This window comes from Callorhinchus milii, unplaced genomic scaffold (assembly GCF_018977255.1).
Source record: "Callorhinchus milii isolate IMCB2004 unplaced genomic scaffold, IMCB_Cmil_1.0 Scaffold4, whole genome shotgun sequence".
NCBI classification, from domain to species: domain Eukaryota; kingdom Metazoa; phylum Chordata; class Chondrichthyes; order Chimaeriformes; family Callorhinchidae; genus Callorhinchus; species Callorhinchus milii.
In genome coordinates, this window is record NW_024704745.1 from 21,851,668 (window position 1) to 21,875,013 (window position 23,346).

A 23,346-nucleotide genomic window follows, 5' to 3' on the forward strand; every position below is an offset into this window, starting at 1 on the left:
GCTCTGGCCTGCTCCACGTCCCCCGACCCACCCGCCCCACCATTGGCGGGAGAGCCTTCAGCCACCCTCTGGAATTCCATCCCACAGTCACTCCGCCTCACTCCCTCCTTAGCCTCCTTCAAGTCCCGCCTCAAGACATTCCTCTTCGACCATGCCATCGGCCACCCCCCTTCCTCTCCCCTCCTTTACCCCCCCCCAACCCCAGCTCGGGTCTGAAATGCCGTACTCTGTCCAGCGCCTTGGGACGTCCTCCCGACGTGAAAGGCGCTATCCAAATGTAATCTTGTTGTTGTTGTTCAAACCCCTGTGAGATTGAGACTTTTTGCGTTTAAACAAAATTCAATTTAATTGTTTTCCTTAACATCGTAACATATGCTCTATAGACACCAAATTATATTCAGTAGAATGATTAAATAGCAGATGAAATGACGTGGTGGAAACAGATGCTTCTGTGTTAACTGCACTAATAATTCTGGTTAAGATTGATCAATGTGCAATAATACATCACGTCGCTACAATTTTCTACTGGCTGACAGTCAAGCTTTATAGTTGATTTTCATGCACAATTTTACCATAGTGATACAGTGAGTATTAAGAGTCTTTTGTACCTTTGCATTTATTATATTGGATAGCATGCATCAACGTGGTTTGTAAAACAGAGTTACTTAACAAAATGAATTGCATCCGATTGAACAATTGACCCTTTGAAGCTATCTAAATTGGTCAGCAGCTTAAACCTGCTCTTTAAAGCCATCATGATTGCCTCAAATTTGAGGGTTTCCAGAGTGCAAATGAATGTATTGTCTTCCTTCAGAACCAGTCGTGTTCCACTTTCGGATTTGATGAAATACTTAAATTGGATGACATGCGATGATACTGTGAATTCCTGGGGAAACCCATCCAGACGACTCTTTGACACCTGGACAATGCGCGTCTTGATTTTTGATATGAAATCTGAAGAATTGCAGAAGATTCTGAGCCCTTGAGAGCGATCATGGTTATCTATTATTTCCAGGAATGTGGCTTCTGGTGCATGTTGGACATTCATACTTTTCGTCTTTAGTGCCTCCGTGAGAGCATTTAGTTGATAAAATTCTGCCTCTCGTGTTAAAAGTTGGGTTTCTTGAAATCCTTCTGGTAGGAGAAGCTCACCGTTTCTTAAGAAGTTAAGAACGTGTCTGAAAAGCAGACCATCACGATCCAAGAAGTAATTTCCATCTGCATCGACAGTATTCTGAATTTTACCATTCACCACAGCTTCGAGTAAAGAATCTGCATACTTAGTTATTGTAAGTCTCTGTGTTGTGTAGAGATGCCCACCAATGTTAAGGGTAATCACAGGCATCTCACAGTTTGTACCCTTTTCCAGGCCTTCTGAAGTGCCACATTTTCCTTCACAGTCGGTATCCTTTTTATTGATCTTCCCTTCCATTTCACAAACCTTGATGTTAATTAGGCTGTGCTGTGTTGAATTTGCTGGTTGTAAAGAAGATCGCCTGTATGCAGTATAGCAGGAATAATGAAATGGAAATGCTGGCAGGATTTCATAAGATGTCAGCAACATTTCACTGTAGGTGGCATTTCATCTATGTATGCAGTGAGTTCACAGCGATATAATTTGATATTGAAAATTTGCATTTAACTCTCTAAAGGCAAGATCGGATTTATCATCTCTCTGACAATTAAAGATGCCCGACTTAATCTTTCTCCTCAGATGAAAGGTGTTAAAAGCAGTATTGTGTTTAATAACAAGTTATACTTACTGTCTGTTGAAACAATTTGTTCATGTTTGTGAGTGTAAGAGTGTACTCCTGTGGCTGATCGAGTGAATGGGGGAATCAATACAGTATGGATATATCTGTACTTTGTGTACTTAACACTGAGATCCATTTCTGTCCCCTGTATCTGGCTAAGTGATCAGAATCAAAATGGAACTCTTGATCCTTGGAATATTAACAACAATTTTAAAAAAATATTGAGGTGCACTGAATATTCACAGAAAGGCTGTTCAGCCTCGACATTAACAGAATGAATAAACAATTATTGGGCAATGCAGCTTTAAGTGACGGTCGGTTTATAGAAGCTTCAGGGAGGAGTTGGTTGCAATTCATCCCCAAAGGTCAACACTTTGTTCACCTCGTGATTTTTAAGTGAGTGAGTGTGTTTGTACCACTCATTAAATTTTATTTCTTCAACTTGCACTTGTATTGAATGAGGTCTTATTGAATTTAAAGAATGGCTGAATCCTTTCTTTTAGGCTGCACTAATTCTTTACTGTGACCTAATATTTCATTCAAGTAACACTGGGTGATGTTTTAACTTTGTTCGCCTCGTGATTTTTAAATGAACGAGTGTGTTTGTACCACTCATTAAGTTTTATTTCTTCAACTTCAATTGATCTTAACGTCCAGTATGGAATACAACTTATGTTTAACTGAGAGCTCCTTTAAATAACAATAATAATCCTTTGCATTTGATATAGCACCTAATCATGTCTTTGAGATGTCTCAAAGCGATTCACAGAATATACTGTAAAGTGAATTGACTGTATATTTTGTGGGCTAAATGCGTCAGCCAATTGTCGAATGAACAGTTGTGGGTTGAAATGACCAATTTATTATTTAAAAAAACATTTTTTTTAAAGAAATTATTACCCCCAGAAAAGCGATCCACCAATCGACTTAACAACTGGATTCCTGCTTCCTGCAAGGTAAACAGAGGCGTGTGGAGTAAGGAAACTTGCCCAACATTTCGCCCTGCTGGGAATTGAATCCAGGTCTCTCGCTTGCGAGGCAAGTGCTCTAACTGCTGAGTTACAGGACTCCTAATGTTGTCCATTTAATTATTTTGGTCAGATTTGTTTGAAACCTCATCAAGAAGCTTGTATCATCATTATAATAATCCTTGCATTTGATAGAGCGCCTTATTATGTCTTGGAGACGTTTCAAAGCCCTCCACCGAATATACTGTAAGGTGAATTGACTATATTTTGTGGGTGAAACGCGGCAGCTAATTGCGCACAGCAGTGTCCCACAAACAGTCATGAATTGAAGTGACCAATTTATTATTTTTTTTGTTGGATTGTGTTGGATCAGTATCACTCGAATTGCCTTCCTCTATATCATTTGTGACTAGTAAAACAGCAGAAAATCGGAAAACAATCCCCTAGTCAAAATCTGTTCACTACTTCCTCACAGATTAGGGCCGTATTCTCTGGATTCTCCTTAGACACTATTTGGTTCTTTCCATTTTATGGATCATTTTGAAAGTGACAACAGAAAATTACTGATAATTCGCCCACAAAATATACAAGTCAATTCACTTTACAGTATATTCTGTGAGGCGCTTCGAGACGTCTCAAAGATGTGATGAGATGCAAGGATTGTTACAAGGATTATTATTATTCACCCAGTGAATACAGAAGATTGTTTTGCTTTATAGTGAAATCATGTTGATTGTAATAGCACATAATTGTTCAACAAAATTCATGGGAATTTGGGAAATCTGATTTGCCTCTGCTTTCTAATCAATGAGCCAATTTTCAATGCAGCATGCTGCAGTCCTATTAATTCCAGGGGCCTTAATCGTTTTTGAAAGCTTCACGTGGAAAACTACTGCAAAATCCAAGTGGATTCTTTCCACTGAAATTTCCAGTCATTCAACTATTTCCACAAAGAATTCCAGGAGATTTGTGAGGCATGATGTGCCTCAAAAGTTATCCTAGCTTCCCTTTCTGGGCCTCAATATGCTTCATAGTATTTTATTGCTACCAGTAGGCTAAGTGGTCTGTCTGCACTTGTGGCTGATGTTTTATTTTGCATTATTGGATGTTAGACATTGCGCTCTAGTGTTTAGATATAAGTCTCGTTTGTGGAGTCAACTATATCCTCAACAATTTCCTTTAATAATAATCCTTCAATTTGATATAGTGCCCAAAATGTTGAGATAATCTCAAAGCACTTCAAGGTTTCTGTGTATCTTTAGGCCTCTCGTTTTCCTGTCCACATCCTTTCCCTTGGTGATATCATCCACAGAGATGGGTCAAGTTCCATACTTATATCTTTCCATCTCAACCTTTGATTCCAGTCCCCCTCTGCTGTTCTGATAATTTGTTTGTAAGATATCATCATAGATGAGCCTTAACTTTCTTCAAGCGACAAAACCAAAGCTATCCTAATTGACTTCTGCCTAGTTATCTCAGGCACCAACCATATCAGCATTCCCAGTTGTTCACTGCAGCTCATGGAACCAGTATAAATTTTGTTGTTTTATTTGACCCTCACCTCTCCTTTTCCCATCTTTCACTAGAAATTTTCGAAAACATCTGGACACTCCATCCTTCTTCATTTTCAAAACCCACTTAAAAACCTATCTCTTTGAACCCATGCTTTTGTGTATATCTGCCTACTCCAGTATCACTGCTTCTCAAATCAATGTGCACCAAAAGACATTAATACTTGGAGCAAGTCAGAAACTACACTGAAGTTGAAAATTTGTTCACTTTGCTTTTTACGGGCATGAAGCACTCTGTGACGTTACCCTGCATCAAGAACACTATATAAATGCAAGTTGTTGTTGATTGGTAGAGAATGCTTGTAGTACCCTGCTCAAATGATAAACATGCCTATCTGTTTCTTGTAGAGCATTCTGTGTACCAACTATGTGGATCTATGCTGTAACAAATTGGACGTCAGGTTTTTGATGACTGGGGTTGTGCTGAGTTTTCTTTATCTCAGGATAGCAGATTGGTGTTCGGCTACAAATACACAGTCGATACACTTCACAGTAAAATCCTGTGAAGCACTTTGAGACATGACGATGAGATATCAAATACAAGGATTATCATTAATTTGCTATTGATTTCAGTGCCTTGAGGTGGGTAAGGGGAAAAAAATCAGCCAGGGTCCTGGAGCCCATTGCTGGTGGATGTGCATGTATGGATGAGGATAGGATGTGGTTCAGCTGTTAAATATCCTGGTGGTTAAATAACTTGCTAACCCTCACTATTAAGGTTCACATGTGAATAATGGTCACATTACTTGAAGGAGACCAACCCTAATGAAAACTGTATCCCAGTAGAAGAGAAAAAGGAGTCATAACCACTTTTAGAAAAGGTGAAGGGTAGAAAATTGGCAAGGGGGGATAGAAAATTGTAGTTATAACAGCAATCCTACACCTTGTGTACTTAGAAAGCATGGTAGTGGAGGAGAGGAAAGCTTATGGAAAAAGGGGCTTTGGGCCAAAGCCAAAAAAACTACCGTTTGGTGTAAACCTACTTTTCAAGTGCAGCACTAGTTCTTTTACATTGCTGTTTAAAACATGTGTCAATGTTAAATGCTCAGAATTAGTGCAAAAAATTTTGTTTACTTCATTCTGGCTCTCATCCATCATGCCATTTGGCACTTTCTGTTTGCTACCTTTCTTATACCAATATAATGGTCTCCTCACATTGATGTGAAAGAACACCTTTTTTAAGGATCTCTCCCAGAAAAGCAAAGCCTTACTTTGACCACAACTGATATTGAGTGGATTGTGATTTATTGTCCCACATATTTATTCAATTAGTTCTTTTGAATACGGGAGCTCTGTAGAATATTCCTTTTCATGTTCTATAACGTGGAAAGGAAAGTCAGTACTCAAGAGTACACTGGAAGTGATAATTAACAGCTGCTCATGTTTATTTAACGTTTTATCTTGAATTTATTTGGTGTTTTAATGCCAGGATACATTTTTTATTGCTGTGGTTATTGTACTGTAAGTGAAAGGAAAGCCTTTCTGACTCTTTGTAGGCCTTCAGCTATTGTGAGGGGTGGGGGGTGAAGAGAAGTAGTCCTGAAGCCTCCTCTTCTCTCTCCTTTCCTCTCTATGGTTCTATTCATCTAATGTTGCTTCTTTGTTGAGTGTTCTTGCTTCTGATTGCTATCTGGTGATGCTTCTGGAAAATATGTTTGCCTACAAATACTGTCTTGCAGAAAAAACTCTGAAATGCTTTGAGACATTTTGATGTGTACATACAGTATCACAGTAATGCAAAGCTGCCAGTGCTATATTAAAGAAAGCTATATTAAATTATATAAGCCTTTAATATAATTTGAGCATTCAGCAGTAATAGTATGTAATTAGAATCGTTAAATAATTAGCAGTCAGAAACCTGCAAAGGATTAATACTGTTGTGCAGAGGAGAATGGTCTGGCTTTGATAGCTTCAGAAGGTTTGGAAATATTTAGTTCAGGTTCACTATGAATAGTCACTTGTGTAAGGTGGTGGAGCACTAGAGAACCAGTGGCTCTGCAACCCAACTGCCTGTGGGAGAGGAGAAGGGAATTTTAATAAACAGGAAAGCAAATGTCAGTTATTTTCACTGTCAACTAAATTATAGTGCTAGTGCAGTGGGCTCTTAAGTTAAGAGAACTGGGTCTTGATTGACTTTTAATGGAGTGGGGCAGGGGAAGAGTAGTCATGTCAGACTTAGCTAGAATATGTGGGAGTGTCTTTACCACTCTGATAACCAGGGAGCAGCATGGACATTGCCCTCACAGTAATTGCCAATGTTACTAGCCACTAGTTTAGTGAGGACTCCTTTAACTAGTATGATTTACATTGTTTTGGCTGGAGCGGGTTACCCTACATATGAATGATGATGCCGATTTTAATCCAAGAAACACAAAGCGGCTTTGTGCAATTGGTCTTCATACTAAGAGAACAACACTTGGCTATGTAGAACTTAAGTTGTAGTTGGCAGGCAACCAATTAATATTACTTACCCTTAGTTATTTTCTCCTTTAACTCTTTAAAATATTAACCACTTTGTGGGTTACAACACATTAGTATACAATGTTACCTTTAACATTTGGTGCTCTTTCGATTTAAACAAGACACAGTGTGGTATGGGAATAATTGAATGGTTAATAGTTACCAGTTGCTTTCCTTGGTGGTTTGCAATGTTTCTTCTTGCAAATTTAGCAGGAATCTGCAAAGTGTCTGTCCTCAACAGTTTTCAGACTACAGTTTTGTATTTAACAAATTGCAGTGGATCTGTGTGTTTGTCATAGTGGCTATTTATCTTTGTGGAACATTGTGTATAATTCAGAGATCGTGATTTTCCTTTTCCTTTGTCTCCCCTTCAAGAAAAACTAACCTTTGAAGGAGTCGTGGTACAGCGTGCAGAATGCAGACCAGCTGTCAATGAATCTTATATGAGGTTGAAAAGGTCAGTGATAGCTTTTTGAACTAAATTATAATGTTTTAAATTTATTGTTTGGTCCCTATAGTCGACACTGCGTTAAGCAGTTGTAGTTTGATGCAATCCTATCAAAGTACTTAGGGTTTAGCTGGTCTCAGCCAGGTTGGTAGTAGGGGCAATACAATTGGCATCACCACTTCTATATCAGAAAGAAGGTAAACACTAAGCCAGAGTTATATCATTATCTTCATCCAGCAATGTCTGCTAGAAAATACATGTTAAATGGTAGATCAGAACAGGATTTGCTTTGCCTGTGATACCCTCCATGTTAGTTTGTTGACACTCACTGTCTAGGCTCACATGAGATGAATTGTCACTTGGGAAAAGTATTGACAGGCTGCCATCACCCATGAAAACATGAAAAAATGACCAAAAAATCTATTTGCAATCAGCATTACTGATTACAGTACTGCCAAGGAAAGAATATATGATTGCAATTAAGCTTAACTGTCTCGTATAATCTGGTAATATATGATGTATATTGCATTTTATAAATTTACCTGTTTTAAGACCTAACATATGGCCTCTTTTGGATCTTACATTGTGAAAGTTGTGAAACATCACTGTCGGGTTCAGCAAACCTGAATGATGACTTTTCGTCAATCAATAGTTTGAAGGCTGTATTCTAAGTCCAAAATATTACTGATCAGAATACTCCCCAGTGTGTTGACCTTTGCAGGTTTCTGACCTCTAATTATTTAAAATTTCTAATTGCATAATTTTATTGCTGAATGTTTAAAATATATTAAATGCCTATATATTTGAATATAGCTTTATTTATTATAATACTGGCAGCTCTGCATTACTAGCTGACTGTAAACCAGTTTGCACCCTCAAAAAACTAAGTTGAATAGCTTTGAATCAAAGTACAATTTAATTTAAACAAATAGTTATGCTACTACAGGAGGTACCAAAGAGGTAAGGGGGGTACCTACCGTAACTAGCCTAGTTACAGTAGGTACCCCCCTATCTCTATGACCTCCTCTCTCCTAAAAACAGTGCGCATGGCTTTCGTTCCTCCGGATCTGGCCTCCTCCTTGTCTCCCGAGTCCTCCACTCCACCCTCGGTGACTGTGCCTTCAGCCACTATACCCGAGGCTCTGGAACGCCCTTCCTCACTCCCTTTGCCTCGCCCCCTCTCTTCCTATTTTCAGGTCTGATGAAGACCTTTCTTTTCAACCGCGCCTTTGGTCACCTTCCTCCCCCTCCTCCTGGCTCAGCCTCGGGATCTGTTACTGTGAAGCGCTCTGAGACTCCGTCCGGCATGGCGGGCGCTATATAAATCCAAGTTGTTGTTGTTGTTTGTAGGTTGGTAGATGTTGGGGTTAAATGGTTCTTTTTTATGTTGTTTGTTTTAATGACTTGAATTCCTACCTACATAGAAGTTAATGACGAGTTGTGTTTTTATTTAATTTGCCTTATCATGATATTCCAGAAGCAAACAATACCAAATTTGTGGGTCAATCAAATAATAGCTAATTGTTAGGTAATATTACCTTGACATTATCTATTAATGTGTAGAGGGAGATGCTAAATATCTTAAAATGGATGTAGTTTGACAAGCTCATCCCACCTTCAAATCCCTTTTTAAATATTAGATCAAAACAAAGGATATTAACTTCACTATCACAACAATTTCTTGCTAATTTTCTCCTTTAGATTTTCTTCCGTTTGCTTTTCTCTTCAAGGGATTTTTCATTCACTTTATTCCCTAATTGGGGTTGAATTACACAACAGCTCTCAAATAGCTGGTGTAAAAGCTCAGTATAGCTTTGACAGTCAGTGCTGGCAGAGGATTTTTCAAGTGGATCTGATTTTTATATATTGGATCGGGTCCACGTGCACTTTTTTTTTACAAACTAGAACACGCTGCAATTTGGAGAAAATTTGTCATCAGAATTCTTGAATCATAGACCTATTACTGTGCCAGCTCCAACCTACAGATTGATCAACATTTCAAAATGTTGCCCAAAGTTAACTTGCAAATTCAAAAGGCTGTAAAATGTCTTCATTTACTGCTTGTGGACCTCCCCAACTCCTCCCTCCACAGGCTGCAGATCATCAGAACTCTGCAGCCCGTGTCCTCTCCCACACCAGGCTCCATGACCCTATCACCCCCATCCTTGCCCAACTCCACTGGCTTCCCATCACACAAAGAATACAGTTCAAGATCCTGGTCCTCATCTTCAAAGCCCTCCATGGTTTTGCTCCCCCCTACCTTTCCGACGACCTAACCCCCTGCCATCCTGTTCACTCCCTCTGCTCAACGGGCTCTGGCCTGCTTCACGTCCCCTGCCTTGCTCGCCCCACTATCAGCGGGCGGGCCTTCCGCCACTCCGCCCCCACCCTCTGAAACTCCATCCCGCAGTCCCTCTGTCTCGCCTCCTCCCACGCCACCTTCAAGACCCATGCCCTCCCCCCTCCTCCACCCCGACCCTCAGCTCGGGTCCGAAACTCAGCACCTTGGGAAATCCTCCCGACATGAAAGGCGCTAGATAAATGTAATTTTGTTGTTGTTGTTGTTCATTTGTTTATTATAAAGATGAAGTACTATCTGTACCTTCAATTATCCATTAGAATTAGAGCTCTATTCAAAGTATCTATTGTTAACCATTAACAAAGCAAATTACGTTTTTACCAAGGCTCAAAATATTCTGATAGAAGATCTAAATCATATTTTAATTAAATCCAAAAATATATTTAGGCCTCCCTCTAGGACTCAGTTGGTAAATGCCAAGTGTGGAACCTAGCCACACAGTCCAGAGAAGTTCCAGGTTTGTTAATGTTGGCTGAGTGGAGGACGGGGCAATGCATGACTCAGTACCTTGGGGGTGGCGAAATCATCCAATTTTCACTTAGTTCTATCCAGTGATGTTAAGGGTTTCACATACGTGTGGAAATTTTCACTTTGGCAGGTATGGAATGTGAACTCTCTCCCTGGAGGGGTGCACTTTGTTTATCTAATCCCAAGAGTTGTCACAGTTTAACAAGAACCACCAAGGCTTGCGGACCCCAGAGTGTCAAATGAGGTTCTGCTAGAGTTTAACCAGTTTGTAATTGTGAACATTGATAAGTTTCCCACCTCTTGCCCAGCTAGGAGTGGAGGACGGAGCAATGCATGACATATACAAATATGCCAACCACACAGTCACATACCAACCACACAGTCCATCCACTGCCTTTTAGGACTTTGGCTTGCAGGGGTAACAGGAGCCAGGTAGCAAGAATTCCTGCTCCTGTTCACTTGTTGCCCTCCAAGTCCTGCTAAGAAACCAGGCTGACTGGTGCATCATCAATGTCTTGTAGTACTGCGATCCTAGCTCAGGAACTATCAAAATTGCCACAGACTTGATTCTGATATTTCATTGCCGTATATGTCTCAGCTCCGAAGAGACTCGCTTACCCTACCTTCCCCCGACACTCTCTTATTCCTCCCCCCTCCCCAACGCAAGGATGACAATCAGTAAGTTGTCATTAAGACATCTGACAAGCTGGGGCTAGCCAGTACTCCAGTGCAAGTCAAAGGATGAAATTACTTTACTCAAGTCTGAATCTATTAAAATGTTTCTGTTTCCAAGACTGTGTGGTTGGTATATTTGTGCTAGCTTGGTGCATTACTTAACATAAATCTTTCACACTTAACCTCAGAATTAATAAAGAATCAAGAACTTAAATGATTCCTACCTTTTCAAAGCGACGCTTACTCTGCTTCTGTGGTTCGATGTGTTTGTGGTTATGACTTGCCAAAGCACCACTATACAAAGAAGAAAAGGAAATGAAGTCAAGTCGAGAGAGCTGTCGATTATTCCAGGGCTGTGCTGGCAGTATGACTCAGAAAGCCCAGTGCTGGGTAGCTGTAAACTACAAGCAGGATTCTAAGCTATCAAGTGTCTGCTTAGGAGCAGGGATAGCAATGAGCCAAACCATACATATTTATTCTTTTTTTTAAAAAGTAAAATGATGTGGCAGGGGCGGTGCTACGTGTTGTTTAATTCTCTACGTGTTTAGTTGATTTTGGTTTAAGTGCTGGTGCAATTTTCTTCTAATTATGTAAGATTGACGAGATTAAAAAGGAATTTCCTGTTTTTTTCCACTCATTCCTCCCTACTTTTTGTGGTTTCTCCACTTCCAGTTCCATCCTAGCTTCTTGAAATCTCAACTCATACGGTGTGGGCTCGGTCAGCGAACCCAAGTGGCCGTTCTTTGCAATTGAGGACAGACTGCTCAACGTGGGGTCAAAGTCTTCTGAATTGTTAACCGAGTCCTTAACTTCACAGTCATAAAAATTTTGTTCCTTTTTTGAATAGCTAATGTGGAAGATTTCCACTTACTTAATGTCAGTCTCTACAATTTTTTTTGCTTAAGAGTATCCAAACTAAGCTGAGATTTCCATGCATCCCACCTACACATGGAAGTCGCAGAGATAGATTGATGAATGTGCACTCTCTCCCTGGAGGGACGCCTCCTGCTTACCTAATTCAGGAAAGTATTAGGTGCAGGTTGGCAAGAGCCAACCTGTGCCTAATACTTTCTTTCTCTACAAGAGAAGGAAAATGCAGGTGGAGTACTTTTTATTTGAACTGATTCTTCGCACATATCCAGTAATGTTTAAAAATATCTTGCCTTGTAAGAAAGATGCTGCTTTCTGTGTTATCTTCTGTTCGGGAGGAGATGAGTCTGGATTGGGTCTCTCCACAGTAGGCTGTTCAGCTAGCATCAGCTATAGGAGTATTAGCAAATGGCAAGAGAGAACTTCCTCCAGATCAGCGTCCTGCTTTGTCTTGAGATGTCCATCAGGAGGTTTGGAGTTGGGAAAATTTTGAACAGCCAGGCTCCTTGGCTCATTGCCTCTGATCAGCTTCCAGGAAAGGGAAGAATGTGTGCAGCATCAGCTGAGCAGCTCCTATCATGGAGCGTGAAGCAATATTGGGCACTGTGCCAGAAATAAAATCCATTTCTCCCACTCACAGGAACTTGGCACAGGTTAAAGAAGCTTAAAGACACTTGAGCTGGGGGAAGCTTTTTTGCCAGCTTCTATATTAGACCCTTTAACAGAATCAGAAAGTCTGGAATCCAGAGTGCTCTCTCAACAACAACAACTTGCATTTATATGGCGCTCTTCAAGCAGTGTCGTGTCTTGGAGCCCTCTCCATTGAAGCACAACTATAGTAAAGTTAGCACAAGTCTTATCTTCATAAATTGTACACTCAGGCTGAACTGGCTCCAAGGTGACATGTTTAGCAACAGAATATCAGAATAAAGCCCACCCTCAGTTCTCATTAATCCAGTTCCTGAGCCAGACGGATGCACAGTACTCAAGGGCAATACTGATGTAATTTTTTTATATGACAGCACATCATATAGCTCATCGGCAGGACTTGCGAGGGCAGACCGGCCACTTGGGGCATGGACTCTCCCCACTCAGCTCTTGTTAAAACCTGCAACCCAAAGCCTTAATGGGTAGGGTGGTCTTAGCTGAATAAACAACAACAACAAAATTACATTTGTTTGGCGCGTTTCATGTCGGGTGGATGTCCCAAGGCGCTGGACAGACAGAGTTTTGGACCCGAGCTGGGGGTTGGGATTGGGGAGGGTGGAGGGCAGGGGGGAAAGCACAGTTGAAGAGGACAGTCTTGAGATGGGTTTTGATGGAGGCAAGGGAGGGGGCGAGGTGGAGGGACTGCGGGATGGAGTTCAGAGGGTGGGGGCAGAGTGGCAGAAGGCCCATCCGCCAATAGTGGGGCGAGCGAGGTGGGGGATGTGAAGCAGGCCGGAGCCCGCTGAGCGGAGGGAGCGAGCAGGATGGTAAAGGGTTAGGAGGTCACAGAGGTAGGCGGGAGCAAGACCATGGAGGGCTTTGAAGGTGAGGACCAGGATCTTGAACTGTATCCTTTGTGTGATGGGAAGCCAGTGGAGTCACGTGAGGATAGGGGTGATAGGATCATGGAGCCCAGTGCGGGAGAGGACATGGGCTGCAGAGTTCTGGATGATCTGCAGCTTGTGGAGGGAGGAGTTGGGTAGGGTAACAAGCAATGAGTTTGCGTAGTCAAGCCTCGATGTAATGAAAGCATGTATGAGGGTTTCGGTGGCCTGTGGTGTGAGTCAGTGGCGGAGCCGGGTGATGCTGCGGAGGTGGGGGAAGGCAGAACGAGTCATGACGCAGATGTGGAATACAAAGGATAGTTGAGGGTCAAAGAAGACCCCAAGGTTGCGGACTGGCTTAGCAAAGTGGAGTGTGTAACCATGGACGGTGATGCTGTCAGTACCTGAGGTCAAGAGCCAATCAGGAGAGCCTCGGTCTTGTTGACGTTCAACTGAAGAAAGTTAGCTCTCATCCAGGACTTGATGTCTGACAGACATTCTGTCAGGACAGCAGTGGTCCTGGAGTCAAGGGTGGAGCAGAGAGGAATAGTTGGGTGTCATCCACATACAGTGGAAATTGACATCACGTCTGCGGATGCTGTCACCAAGAGGGAACTATAGATATTGAAGAAGATGGGACCAAGGACAAAGCTTTGAGGAACGCCGCACAAAACGGTGCAGAGCCTAGAGGAGAAACCGTTTATGGGGATGAAGTGGAGGTGGTGTGAGAGGTGCGATCTGAACCAGTCAAGGACAGAGTCGTAAAGGTTGAGGTGAGAGGAGAGGCGGTGGATGAGGATAGAATGGTCGACGGTTTCGAAGGCAGCAGAGAGATCAAGGAGGACGAGGAGGCAGAGAGAGCCCTGATCGCAGATGGTCAAAATGTCACTTGTCACTTGGACCAAAGCTGTTTCTGTGGTGTGGGCAGCACGGAAACCAAATTGGAGGGAAGGGAGTGGCGGGAGAGGAAGGAGAAAGCTGGGAAGCAACAACTTGTTCCAGATAAAGATCGGGAAAGCTTGCCAGACAATGCAGTTTTAGCTGATTAAACTCCAGCAGTACCGCAATGCACACTCTTGAGATCCCCAAACCTTGGCTCTTGCCAATTAGGTACCCAGGATGAGAGAGTGCACATTCCATGTGTAAGTGGGATGCATGGAATTCTATTTGGTTCGGATATTCTTAAGCATGGTTTCCACATGTGTGATACCCGGCTGACCCCCCAAAAATTGATAACACTGGAACACCACCCATGCTGTGCAGCTGAAGCGGTTACCTTTTCAATACTAATACTATAATTTCTCAACCTTTGTGTTTGTTGCCAAAGAGCTGTGTAATGGCACAGACACATTTCTGTACCAGGACATTGTGCCACAAAGTAGCAGGACATGAATTCAGCTTCCTGATCACTACTATTCTGTCAGGAAGAGTTGCGCAGTGCAGGAAAGGCATTTGTTCCACAGCAGATGAAGGAAAATGTAGAGCACCAGTTACGCAGAGAGAGAGAGAGAGAGAGAGAAAGATGATTTTTAAAATAAGGCAGAATTGTTATAAAATGCTCCGTTTTACCAGTGACCTCAGTCATTAATGCTACATTTCGTATTAGATTATTCATTTATAGTGCTACAGATTTGATTTCCACCAGCCTGTAGTGTGCTGAAATTAAACCTGTTTTTCTATCAGAGTTTTAGAGAACGTTTGAATTAACAGACACATTCTCACGTTTTTATCAGACTGCAAATCGAGGAATCATCCAAACCGGTCCGTCTCTCCCAACAACTGGCCAAAGCTGTAACGACAAATTATAAACCTGTCGCAAACCATCAGTACAACGTAAGTTTGTTTACCAGAATGATATCCGAATATGTGTACAACAACAGCAAAATTAAATTTTGTAAAGCGCTTTTCACGTCGGGAGGATGTCCCGAGGCACTGAATAGTCAGGGATCAGGACCCTGACTACATGTACACCATGGATTGCACCCATAACAACAAATTGAAGTCTTTGCTATCAGAGCTGCTTTTCTACCCGACTCTCAGACCTTGATATGCTGGCTTGGGCCGGGGTTAGTATTCTCACCTGTGTGGTTGTTGTCTGGAACAGTTTGTCTGTTTCACCTTTGCTAGACTGAGCTGGGGCATCTTCTGGGAACATAAGAGACTGGGAGGGATCATTCAAGCAAGCGTTCTATTGGACTAATTAATTACCAGTGGTTGACTATGTCTCTCAAGCTATTTGTGAGCAGGATCTTTCTAAATAGGAAATTGCGAAATTGAAAGTGGAGAAAATGGGAAATGAATTACTGAAAGAACATTTCAGAAATTTATAATTTGCCTCAGATATGAACAAGACCAGTTAGCGTACAATAGGCCACATAATGCAATAACTAATTCCACTTTTAAATTGCGGTTCTGGAGGCTCGGAATGTGGCAAACTGGAGGTGACATTGCCACATTTCCAGCCTTCGATTCTCTTGCATTGCCTTCACATTTCTAGAGGGTGAATGAAGCAAAGTTACAGTTTGAGCAGGAGAAAGGCTTGGGAGCAAGGTTGCCTGATACTCAAGTATATCTCCTTGCTATGCTGCCATTACTTTGTTAGGGCAAATATATTAAAAAAANCACATTGCACACTTATACAATGATGTCAAGTTTTGGTGTACGCGTGGAATATTGTTGGGTTTAATTGCTTTGATTACTTCCTTTTCATTGCAAAGTTGGATCTCCTCTGTGGAGAGGTAATGAACATCCTTCTCTAAATATGCTTCTCCCAAATTTGGTACAACTGGCCATTTTTTATAAGGTGCTTCCAGAGATGAACGTGCTACTGGAGGTAAACTCAATGTAAAAGCAGCTTTAACGAAAGGGGAAGTGCTATTACATTATTGTTTCTTAATTGTATTATTAATCAATGTACACTTATTCATACATTGCTGTTCAGCTCAACTTTCTAATTGAGATGTTAAGTATCTTAGGTACTTGAATGTATTGCATTCAGATGGCCTACACTTTGAGGGGTGAAAGGAATCCTGTTAGTGGCAGATTCAAGATTTCAGAGGAGGAACTAGCTATGTGCCAGTGAGACGAAATAACAGGAAGATGAGTCATCTGGGCTGCTGTTGCACACCTAGGAGCCAGTTGCGGAGAGGTATTGGTGGAGGCCTGATAGGTTCACTTACTTACCTTCCTGGCTGGGGAATGATGGATAGTGAAAAATTCCAAAAAGACGCAAACAAAGCAATATGGTGAGGAGAGTTGGGTTGTTAAAGGTCCTGAGCACAAACTGTTGGGCTTTGTTTTGTTTTTCTTTGCCTGTTGAGTTCCTGAGCAAAGGGTTAGGCAGGAAACTTTCTCCTGGAGCTGACCTATAACTAATTGTGAGCTAAGTGCTAGAAGGTGTACAAGAGCTTATTATTTATTGCAATAATAATAATGCTTGTGTTTGGTATTGTGTCTTTCATGTAAAGAGGATGTCTCAAAGCAGTTAACAGGATTACTGTAAAATGTAGTAGTTGCTGTGTGTTTGTAGGAGAAAGCAGAAGTCCAATTCGCACAGCGATGTCCAGTAAACAGCCATGAAATTAATGACCAATTTTATTTGGGGGATTTGTTGGCCAGGCAACAATGCCCTGAGATCTTTAACATCTACTTGAATAGGGCCTCAGTTTAATATCTCTTCTGAAGGATGCACCTCCGACAATGCAACGCATCCTCACCCCTGCATTGGAATGTCAGCCTAGACTATGTGAGTTTAAGTCCTGATGTGGAGCTTGAATCCACAATCGTCTGACTTCAAGGAGAGTGCTGCCAACTGAGCCAGGCAGACACATGAGATGTTTGAGGGGGAACCTGACAGGTGTTTAAAATTATGAAAGGATTCGATGGCAGAGGATAATGGTTTGTTTCCACTTGTTGGTGTATTCCAAAGCAAGGGAGATAGCAAGAGCCAGTAGTCGATCTAAAAGGGAATTTAGCAATAACTTCTGCAAAGAGGGTGGTGAGAATGTGGAACTCATTGCCAGAAGCTAAAGTTTAAGCTGTAAGCATCAACACCTTTAAGATGAAACATGTGCATGCATGAGGGAGAAAGGAATAGAGGGCTGGAGGCTTGTGGTGAGTATAAACACTGGCATCGACTAGCTGGGCCGAATGACCTGTAATACTCTTTGTAACAAATGTTTCCACAAATTAAGAAAAATATTGCTGCAGGATTCCTTGAAATGTTTCATGTCAAATGTTAGGATTAACTAATATATTTATTATATTTACATATATAGTATTTACTAATATTGTGATATGAACTAGATTGAATATGAGAGGAAGAAGAAGGAAGATGGAAAACGTGCTCGGGCTGAGAAACAACAAGTACTGGATATGCTGTTTTCAGCATTTGAGAAGCACCAGTATTACAACATTAAGGATTTAGTGGACATAACCAAACAGCCAGTTGTAAGTAAATCATACAAATATTGTGCAGCTCTAAATGGACGAATGCCACCTGCTGGATTTAAAGTTTTTTTTTACAGTTTTAAATTATCCATCTTTCATTATTAATGATTTAATGGCCTGTAATACTCTTTGTAACAAATGTTTCCACACAATTAAGAAAAATATTGCTGCAGGATTCCTTGAAATGTTTCATGTCAAATGTTAGGATTAACTAATATATTTACATGTACAGTATTTACTAATATGATAAAAACTAGGAAATGTATTCTTTTAGAAAATATGCCATGTTTAGTACACTATTAGACATAAAGAATTTTATCTGTACCTATGGATTTTCCATTCAAGTATTTAAATCATTTAAGTTAAATGGTAGGAATATACAACTTTTTCTCTAAATGAACAGTGGTTGTAATGTAAAATATGGGACTTTCTGGTACAGAAATTATGTTTTAAAGCCTGCTTTTTACTCCAATCACAGACTTACCTGAAGGAGATTTTGAGAGAGATTGGCATCTACAATGTGAAAGGGACCCATAAAAATACATGGGAGTTGAAGCCAGAGTATCGACATTACCAGAGTGAAGACAAGAGTGAATAGATGAACATGAGACTATGGATAACGCCAAGCTAATGGATATATTCCCATTAAGTAAAAATGTACAACGAGTTTCTACCAAGAAAAGACTGGGGGCTGGATTATGATAAAATGTGAGTCTATTGTGGTGTTTGATTATTACCCCCGTCCCTTCTCAAAAATATTTTATAAGAAGGCAATGTATTTTTAAGTTAATAGGGAAAGCATCCATATCTGGTGTATGTTTTTACTTGAATCAAGAAAATGCTTTGTATCTTTCAAGTATTTTGATGTAGAGTGTTAATAAAGGGGAGCACATTTGTACTGACAATAAAGTATTGTGCTGAATGAAGTTTTTTCTACTTTGGGGTAACATTTTGTTTGTACATTCGACGAGGTTCTCAGATACTTCCTGTCAGGGCTACATCAAAATACAGGAAATGTGACAAGTGCCAATTAGACCAAGTGATGCACAGTAGTCAGTATATGTTTTTTCTTTGACCAGCTGGGTGTCCTGATATATGGAATCCCATTGCTACGCTTGATATCCAATCAGATGGGGTTCTGCATATATATATATATATATATATATATACTACCTAGGCATGAAAATGTCCCTTTTTTCTGCACGAGAGATTGTGCTCTCTACCTGGAGACACTCTTACCTTTTCTATTTTCATAGTTTTAGGTGTAGATTGTAGAAGCCAGGGCTCAACACAACCCAAAATGTGTATTGGAGTACTGCTGGAATTCCATCAGCTAAATCTGCATAATATATCATTTACAAGCACTATCTGGGAAGCTTCCCTGCTGCTTGACCAGCTAAGGCCACCTGACCCTTTAGGGCAGAAGCTGAATGGGAAGAATCTCTGCTCCCAATGTAGCCTGTCTGAAGCTTGGCAAAGCACCAGCAGGTGAGGGCCCCTTTCAAATAAACTCAGTCCAGTCACCCCACTTCCCCTGCATGAATGACCCTCCTCCCACGGCTTCTTGCATCTGAAGGACACGTCCCCTATGCTTTTGGGCCATGACCTGTCAAATACATATCTTTCCGCCCAACCATCCCAGTGTGTAATATCCCTCTAATATTCAGAACAAAGTGTCAACCTTGTTCAGTTGGTAGAACTCACCTGTGGGTCGGAAGATTGTGGATTCAAGCTCCGCATTGGGAGTTCAGTCTAGGTTGACACACTCCAGTGAAGTGCTCGGGGAACATTGCATTGTCAGAAATGCAGTCCTTCAAATGAGGCATTAATCCATAATCCTGTCTGCCTATAAAGATCCTTTGGTACTATTTGAAGAGAAGTTACCCCTGGTGACTTGATCACTAATCTCCCAGTTAAATGCTTTCATTCACTTCATGCCATTTATCACATTGCTGTGCACAAACTGGTTGTAATTTGTTCAGTCAGAATTTTATATTCATGCCTATGTGGTGAATATATAATCATTAGATAACTCACTGCAGAAAAGATGTGGCACTGGTGGTTGCTGAAGACTATTTCCAAATATTGTATCCCAAAGTAGTCCAATATAGTTTATAATTTATAAATTAATGAGTCGTGTAGCTCAATGGTTAGAGCACTCGCCTTGCAAGCAAGAGACCTGGGTTTGATTTCCAGGACGAAACATTGGGCAAGTTTCCTTACTCCACACATCTCCGTTTACCAGGCAGTAAGTAGGAACCCAGATGTTAGTTGATTGGCGCATCACTTTTCTGGGGGTTAAAAACCATTCGTGGGATACTGCTATGCGCAATTGGCTGCTGTGTTTGGCCCACAAAATATACAGACACTTTACAGACGTGATAAGGTACTATATCAAATGCAAAGATTATTGTAAATTAGATTATATCCTGTGAAGTGCTTTGATATATCTTGATGTGATAAAGCACTACATCAACTTCAAGGATTATTATTAACAACTGCTGCAGAGTAGGTACAATTTTACTCAGTCTGTACTGATGACCCAGCGCATAGACATCATTCATCTGATAATTGATAAAAGTCAGCATCCAATGTCATTGGTTCAATTTCCAAGCTGAATTATCTGAGCTCAGTGCTATTGTGTCAAGCAGATGAATATATACAGGATAGTATTCTACTGGCTTTAGCAGTGGGGAGAAAAGTGAAAAAAATCCTGCAATAGTTAGGAAACCTGAATTGTCACATTCCTACTTGTAATATTGTAGCATTGTTCATTTTGCAGGAAGCAGGCAATGTTTTATTTCTGTTAATGGTAAGGTCTCACATTAGTTGTAGGCTTTTTAAAAAAGGACATTTATTCCAAAAAGGTAATATTTCACTTTTTTACTAACCAAAAGCCAAAAATTAATACATTTAATCTATTAGCTCTACTCAGTGGATATATATAATACACAAAAACAAAATTACATTTGTATAGTGCCTTTCATGTCGGGAGGACGTCCCAAGGCGCTGGACAGACAGTTATGGAGGGGGGAGGAAGCAGGGAGATCAAAAGCATGGTCGAAGAGGTGGGTCTTGAAGGTGGCAAGGAAGGGGGCGAGACGGAGGCACTGCGGGATGGAGTTCCAGAGTGTGGATACAGAGTGGAGGAAGACCCGCCTGCCAATAGTTGGGTGAGCGAAGTGGGGAATGTGAAGCAGGCCGGAGCCCGTTGAGCAGAGGGAGCGAACAGGGTGATAGGGGTTAGGAGGTCAGAGAGGTAGAGGGGAGCAAGACTGTGGAATGCTTTGAAGGTGAGGACAAGGACCTTGAATTGTATCCTCTGTGTGATAATAATATGGAACAAGTCCATATACATTAATTCAGTTAAACTATTCAGAAAATACACTTATATTGCTCCTTTCACACAGGACGATGTTTCCCCAAAGAATTCTGGATTGCCAACCAAAGAGGGGGAAGTTTGAACCAGAACTGCAGAGCTCAAAGATAGGCTTTTAAAGGTGGTTTTGAACAGGAGTGAAGGAACAGGGTGAACAACAATAACAAGATTGCATTTATAGAGCGTCTTTCACGTCGGGAGGACGTCGCAAGGTGCAGGACAGTTGGGTTGGGACCCGAGCAGGGGGGGAAATGGTCAGGGTGAAGAGATTATGGAAGCATGTGCAGGGGCTCTGGATAAAAGGGTCAGAATGAATGAATTATTATTTGCATGCATTATGGTCACAAGTTTTTTTTAAAGTATATTAATGGGATCTGATCATTTGAAAAATATAAATAGCATCATACCGTGTTCAAAATTATGAGGGGATTCAATAGGGTGAACAGGGAGAAACTGTTTCCACTGGCAGTAACTGGTCGGTAACCAGAGGACAGATTTAAAATAGTTGCCAAATGAACCAGAGGGGATGTGAGAAATTTATTCACACTGCACGTTGTTTGGATCTGGAATACATTGCCTGAAAGGGTGGTGAAAGCAGATTCTTTAAGAGCTTTCAAGCGAGAAGTGGATAGATAGCTGGGGAGGCCAAATTTGGCTATCGGGAAAGATCGGGAGTAATTTGGATGGATCTTTCTGAGCCAGCACCACACGGCGGGCCGTGTTGTATAATTTTATGATATACACCAAAACTACATAATTAGTGAAAGGCTTAGCAACCATTTTTGTAGGCAAGCATAGCAGCAGCATAGCAGCAATATTTCATAACCAGCCATGAGCTGAGTTAGAATGCATCAGTATACCAGCTTACTACATTTTATTCCATTTCTGTCAGCAGTAGCCACTGGCTCACAGGCACACGTGCACCTCTCTGGCTGTACAAAGCACAAGAGGATTAGAATCACACCACTATTTGTTCAGGAGACTGGATTATAATGGATAAAAACCTTTGCTGGTGCTCAGCATTATGAGTCAGCAATCACGCCAAAGAGAATTCTACAAGACAAATTTGCTATGAACTGCCCTTTAAAGGAAAATGAATCAAATAACCCTTTCAACAGTTTGGAATATAGTGCTCTTTGAGCCCAATGCAAAAAAAAACATTTGTAGTTTCATTCCCCACCCAATGGTCCAAATCTAGTTCTTTTCAAATAACGTAGCTTGTTCAATACTACTCCCAAGAACTGCATTCCAATGTGTAGGTTTTCACCCAGAAGTCAAGATTGTTTTTTTTTAAAAAACAAGTTTGCCAAATGAAAGCAAAATTAAATTGATAGGATAAGTAGACCGGCAAAATCCATTAGTTACATATTCATTTTTTGTATTCTGTACTCCCATTTATAAAGTCTAGTATCTTGTATGCTTTTTTTAAAAAAAACAGCTTTATCTTCCCGTCCTGCCACCTTCAAAAATGTACTTATATGAACTCTGTTCTGGCACACCCTTTAAGATTGTATAATCTAGCTTTTATTGCCTCTCCTCATTCTTCCTCCCAAAATGCATCAATTCACATTTCTCCACATTAAACTTCATCTATCAAGTGTCTGCCCATTTTACCAGTTTGTCTATGTCCATTTGCAGTCTGCCACTATCCTCCTCACTGTTTACTACTTTTCCTAGCTTAGTATCACCTGCAAACTTGGAAACTGTACTCCCCATACCCAATTCAAGGTAATTTATATAGATCAAAAAGAGCAACGATCCCAATACCTACCCCTGGGGGACACCATTGCACATTTCCCTCAAGACAGAAAAACAACCGTTCACCACAACTCTGCTTTCTGTCCCCCAGTCAGTTCTGTATCCACGTTGTCACTGTCACTTTAATAACATGGGCTTCTATTTTGCTTACAAGTCTTTTTGCGTACAAGATGGTATACTAATACATTATTATTTATATTATATTTATATATACCTATTTATATATAAAGATTCCATGGTATTAATTGAAAAGGAGTTTCTTCTGGTGTCCTGGTCAACATTTCCCAACTTATGACTGGTTATGGAATTTTGCTATGCTGCTACTACACCTCCCTACAAAAATAGTTGCTATCCTTTGCTAATTACTTGTGTGGTTTTGATACAAGTTTCTATTTTCATTTTCAAATGATCAGATTCCAATAATGTACTTAAAACATTTTTTGTAAAAAACATCCTGGAACTACACACAAGCACCATTAGAAATATATTTTCACCCACAAAATACAGTCAATTCACTTTACAGTATATTCTGTGAAGCGCTTTGAGATATCTCAAAGACATAAGGCACTATATCAAATGCAAGGATTATTATTATAACAACAAATGAACAGACAATAGTGGCTATTTCACATCAATCTCTAAGTACTTAGTTGAA

General features: G+C 40.8%; 2 protein-coding genes across 2 annotated transcripts in view; one reads left to right on the top strand and one right to left on the bottom strand.

Moving 5' to 3' along the window:
* Positions 1-18,480, top strand: part of gtf2f2a (general transcription factor IIF, polypeptide 2a) — a 57,038-nt gene extending 38,558 nt beyond the window's left edge. Inside the window, exons 6-8 of the mRNA XM_042333901.1 lie at positions 14,839-14,938; positions 17,411-17,554; positions 18,033-18,480. Coding sequence (XP_042189835.1) covers positions 14,839-14,938; positions 17,411-17,554; positions 18,033-18,152 — 364 coding nt within the window. The 3' untranslated portion in view covers positions 18,153-18,480. The remainder of the gene's footprint in view (positions 1-14,838; positions 14,939-17,410; positions 17,555-18,032) is intronic.
* On the bottom strand, positions 291-11,415 carry LOC103177526 (BTB/POZ domain-containing protein KCTD4). The gene is made up of 3 exons (XM_007891729.2): positions 11,352-11,415; positions 10,928-10,997; positions 291-1,496 (listed from the first exon to the last, which is right to left on the bottom strand). Coding segments are annotated over exons 1-3 (906 nt in total). The 5' UTR covers positions 11,353-11,415; the 3' UTR covers positions 291-661.
* Positions 18,481-23,346: the final 4,866 nt, after the last annotated feature.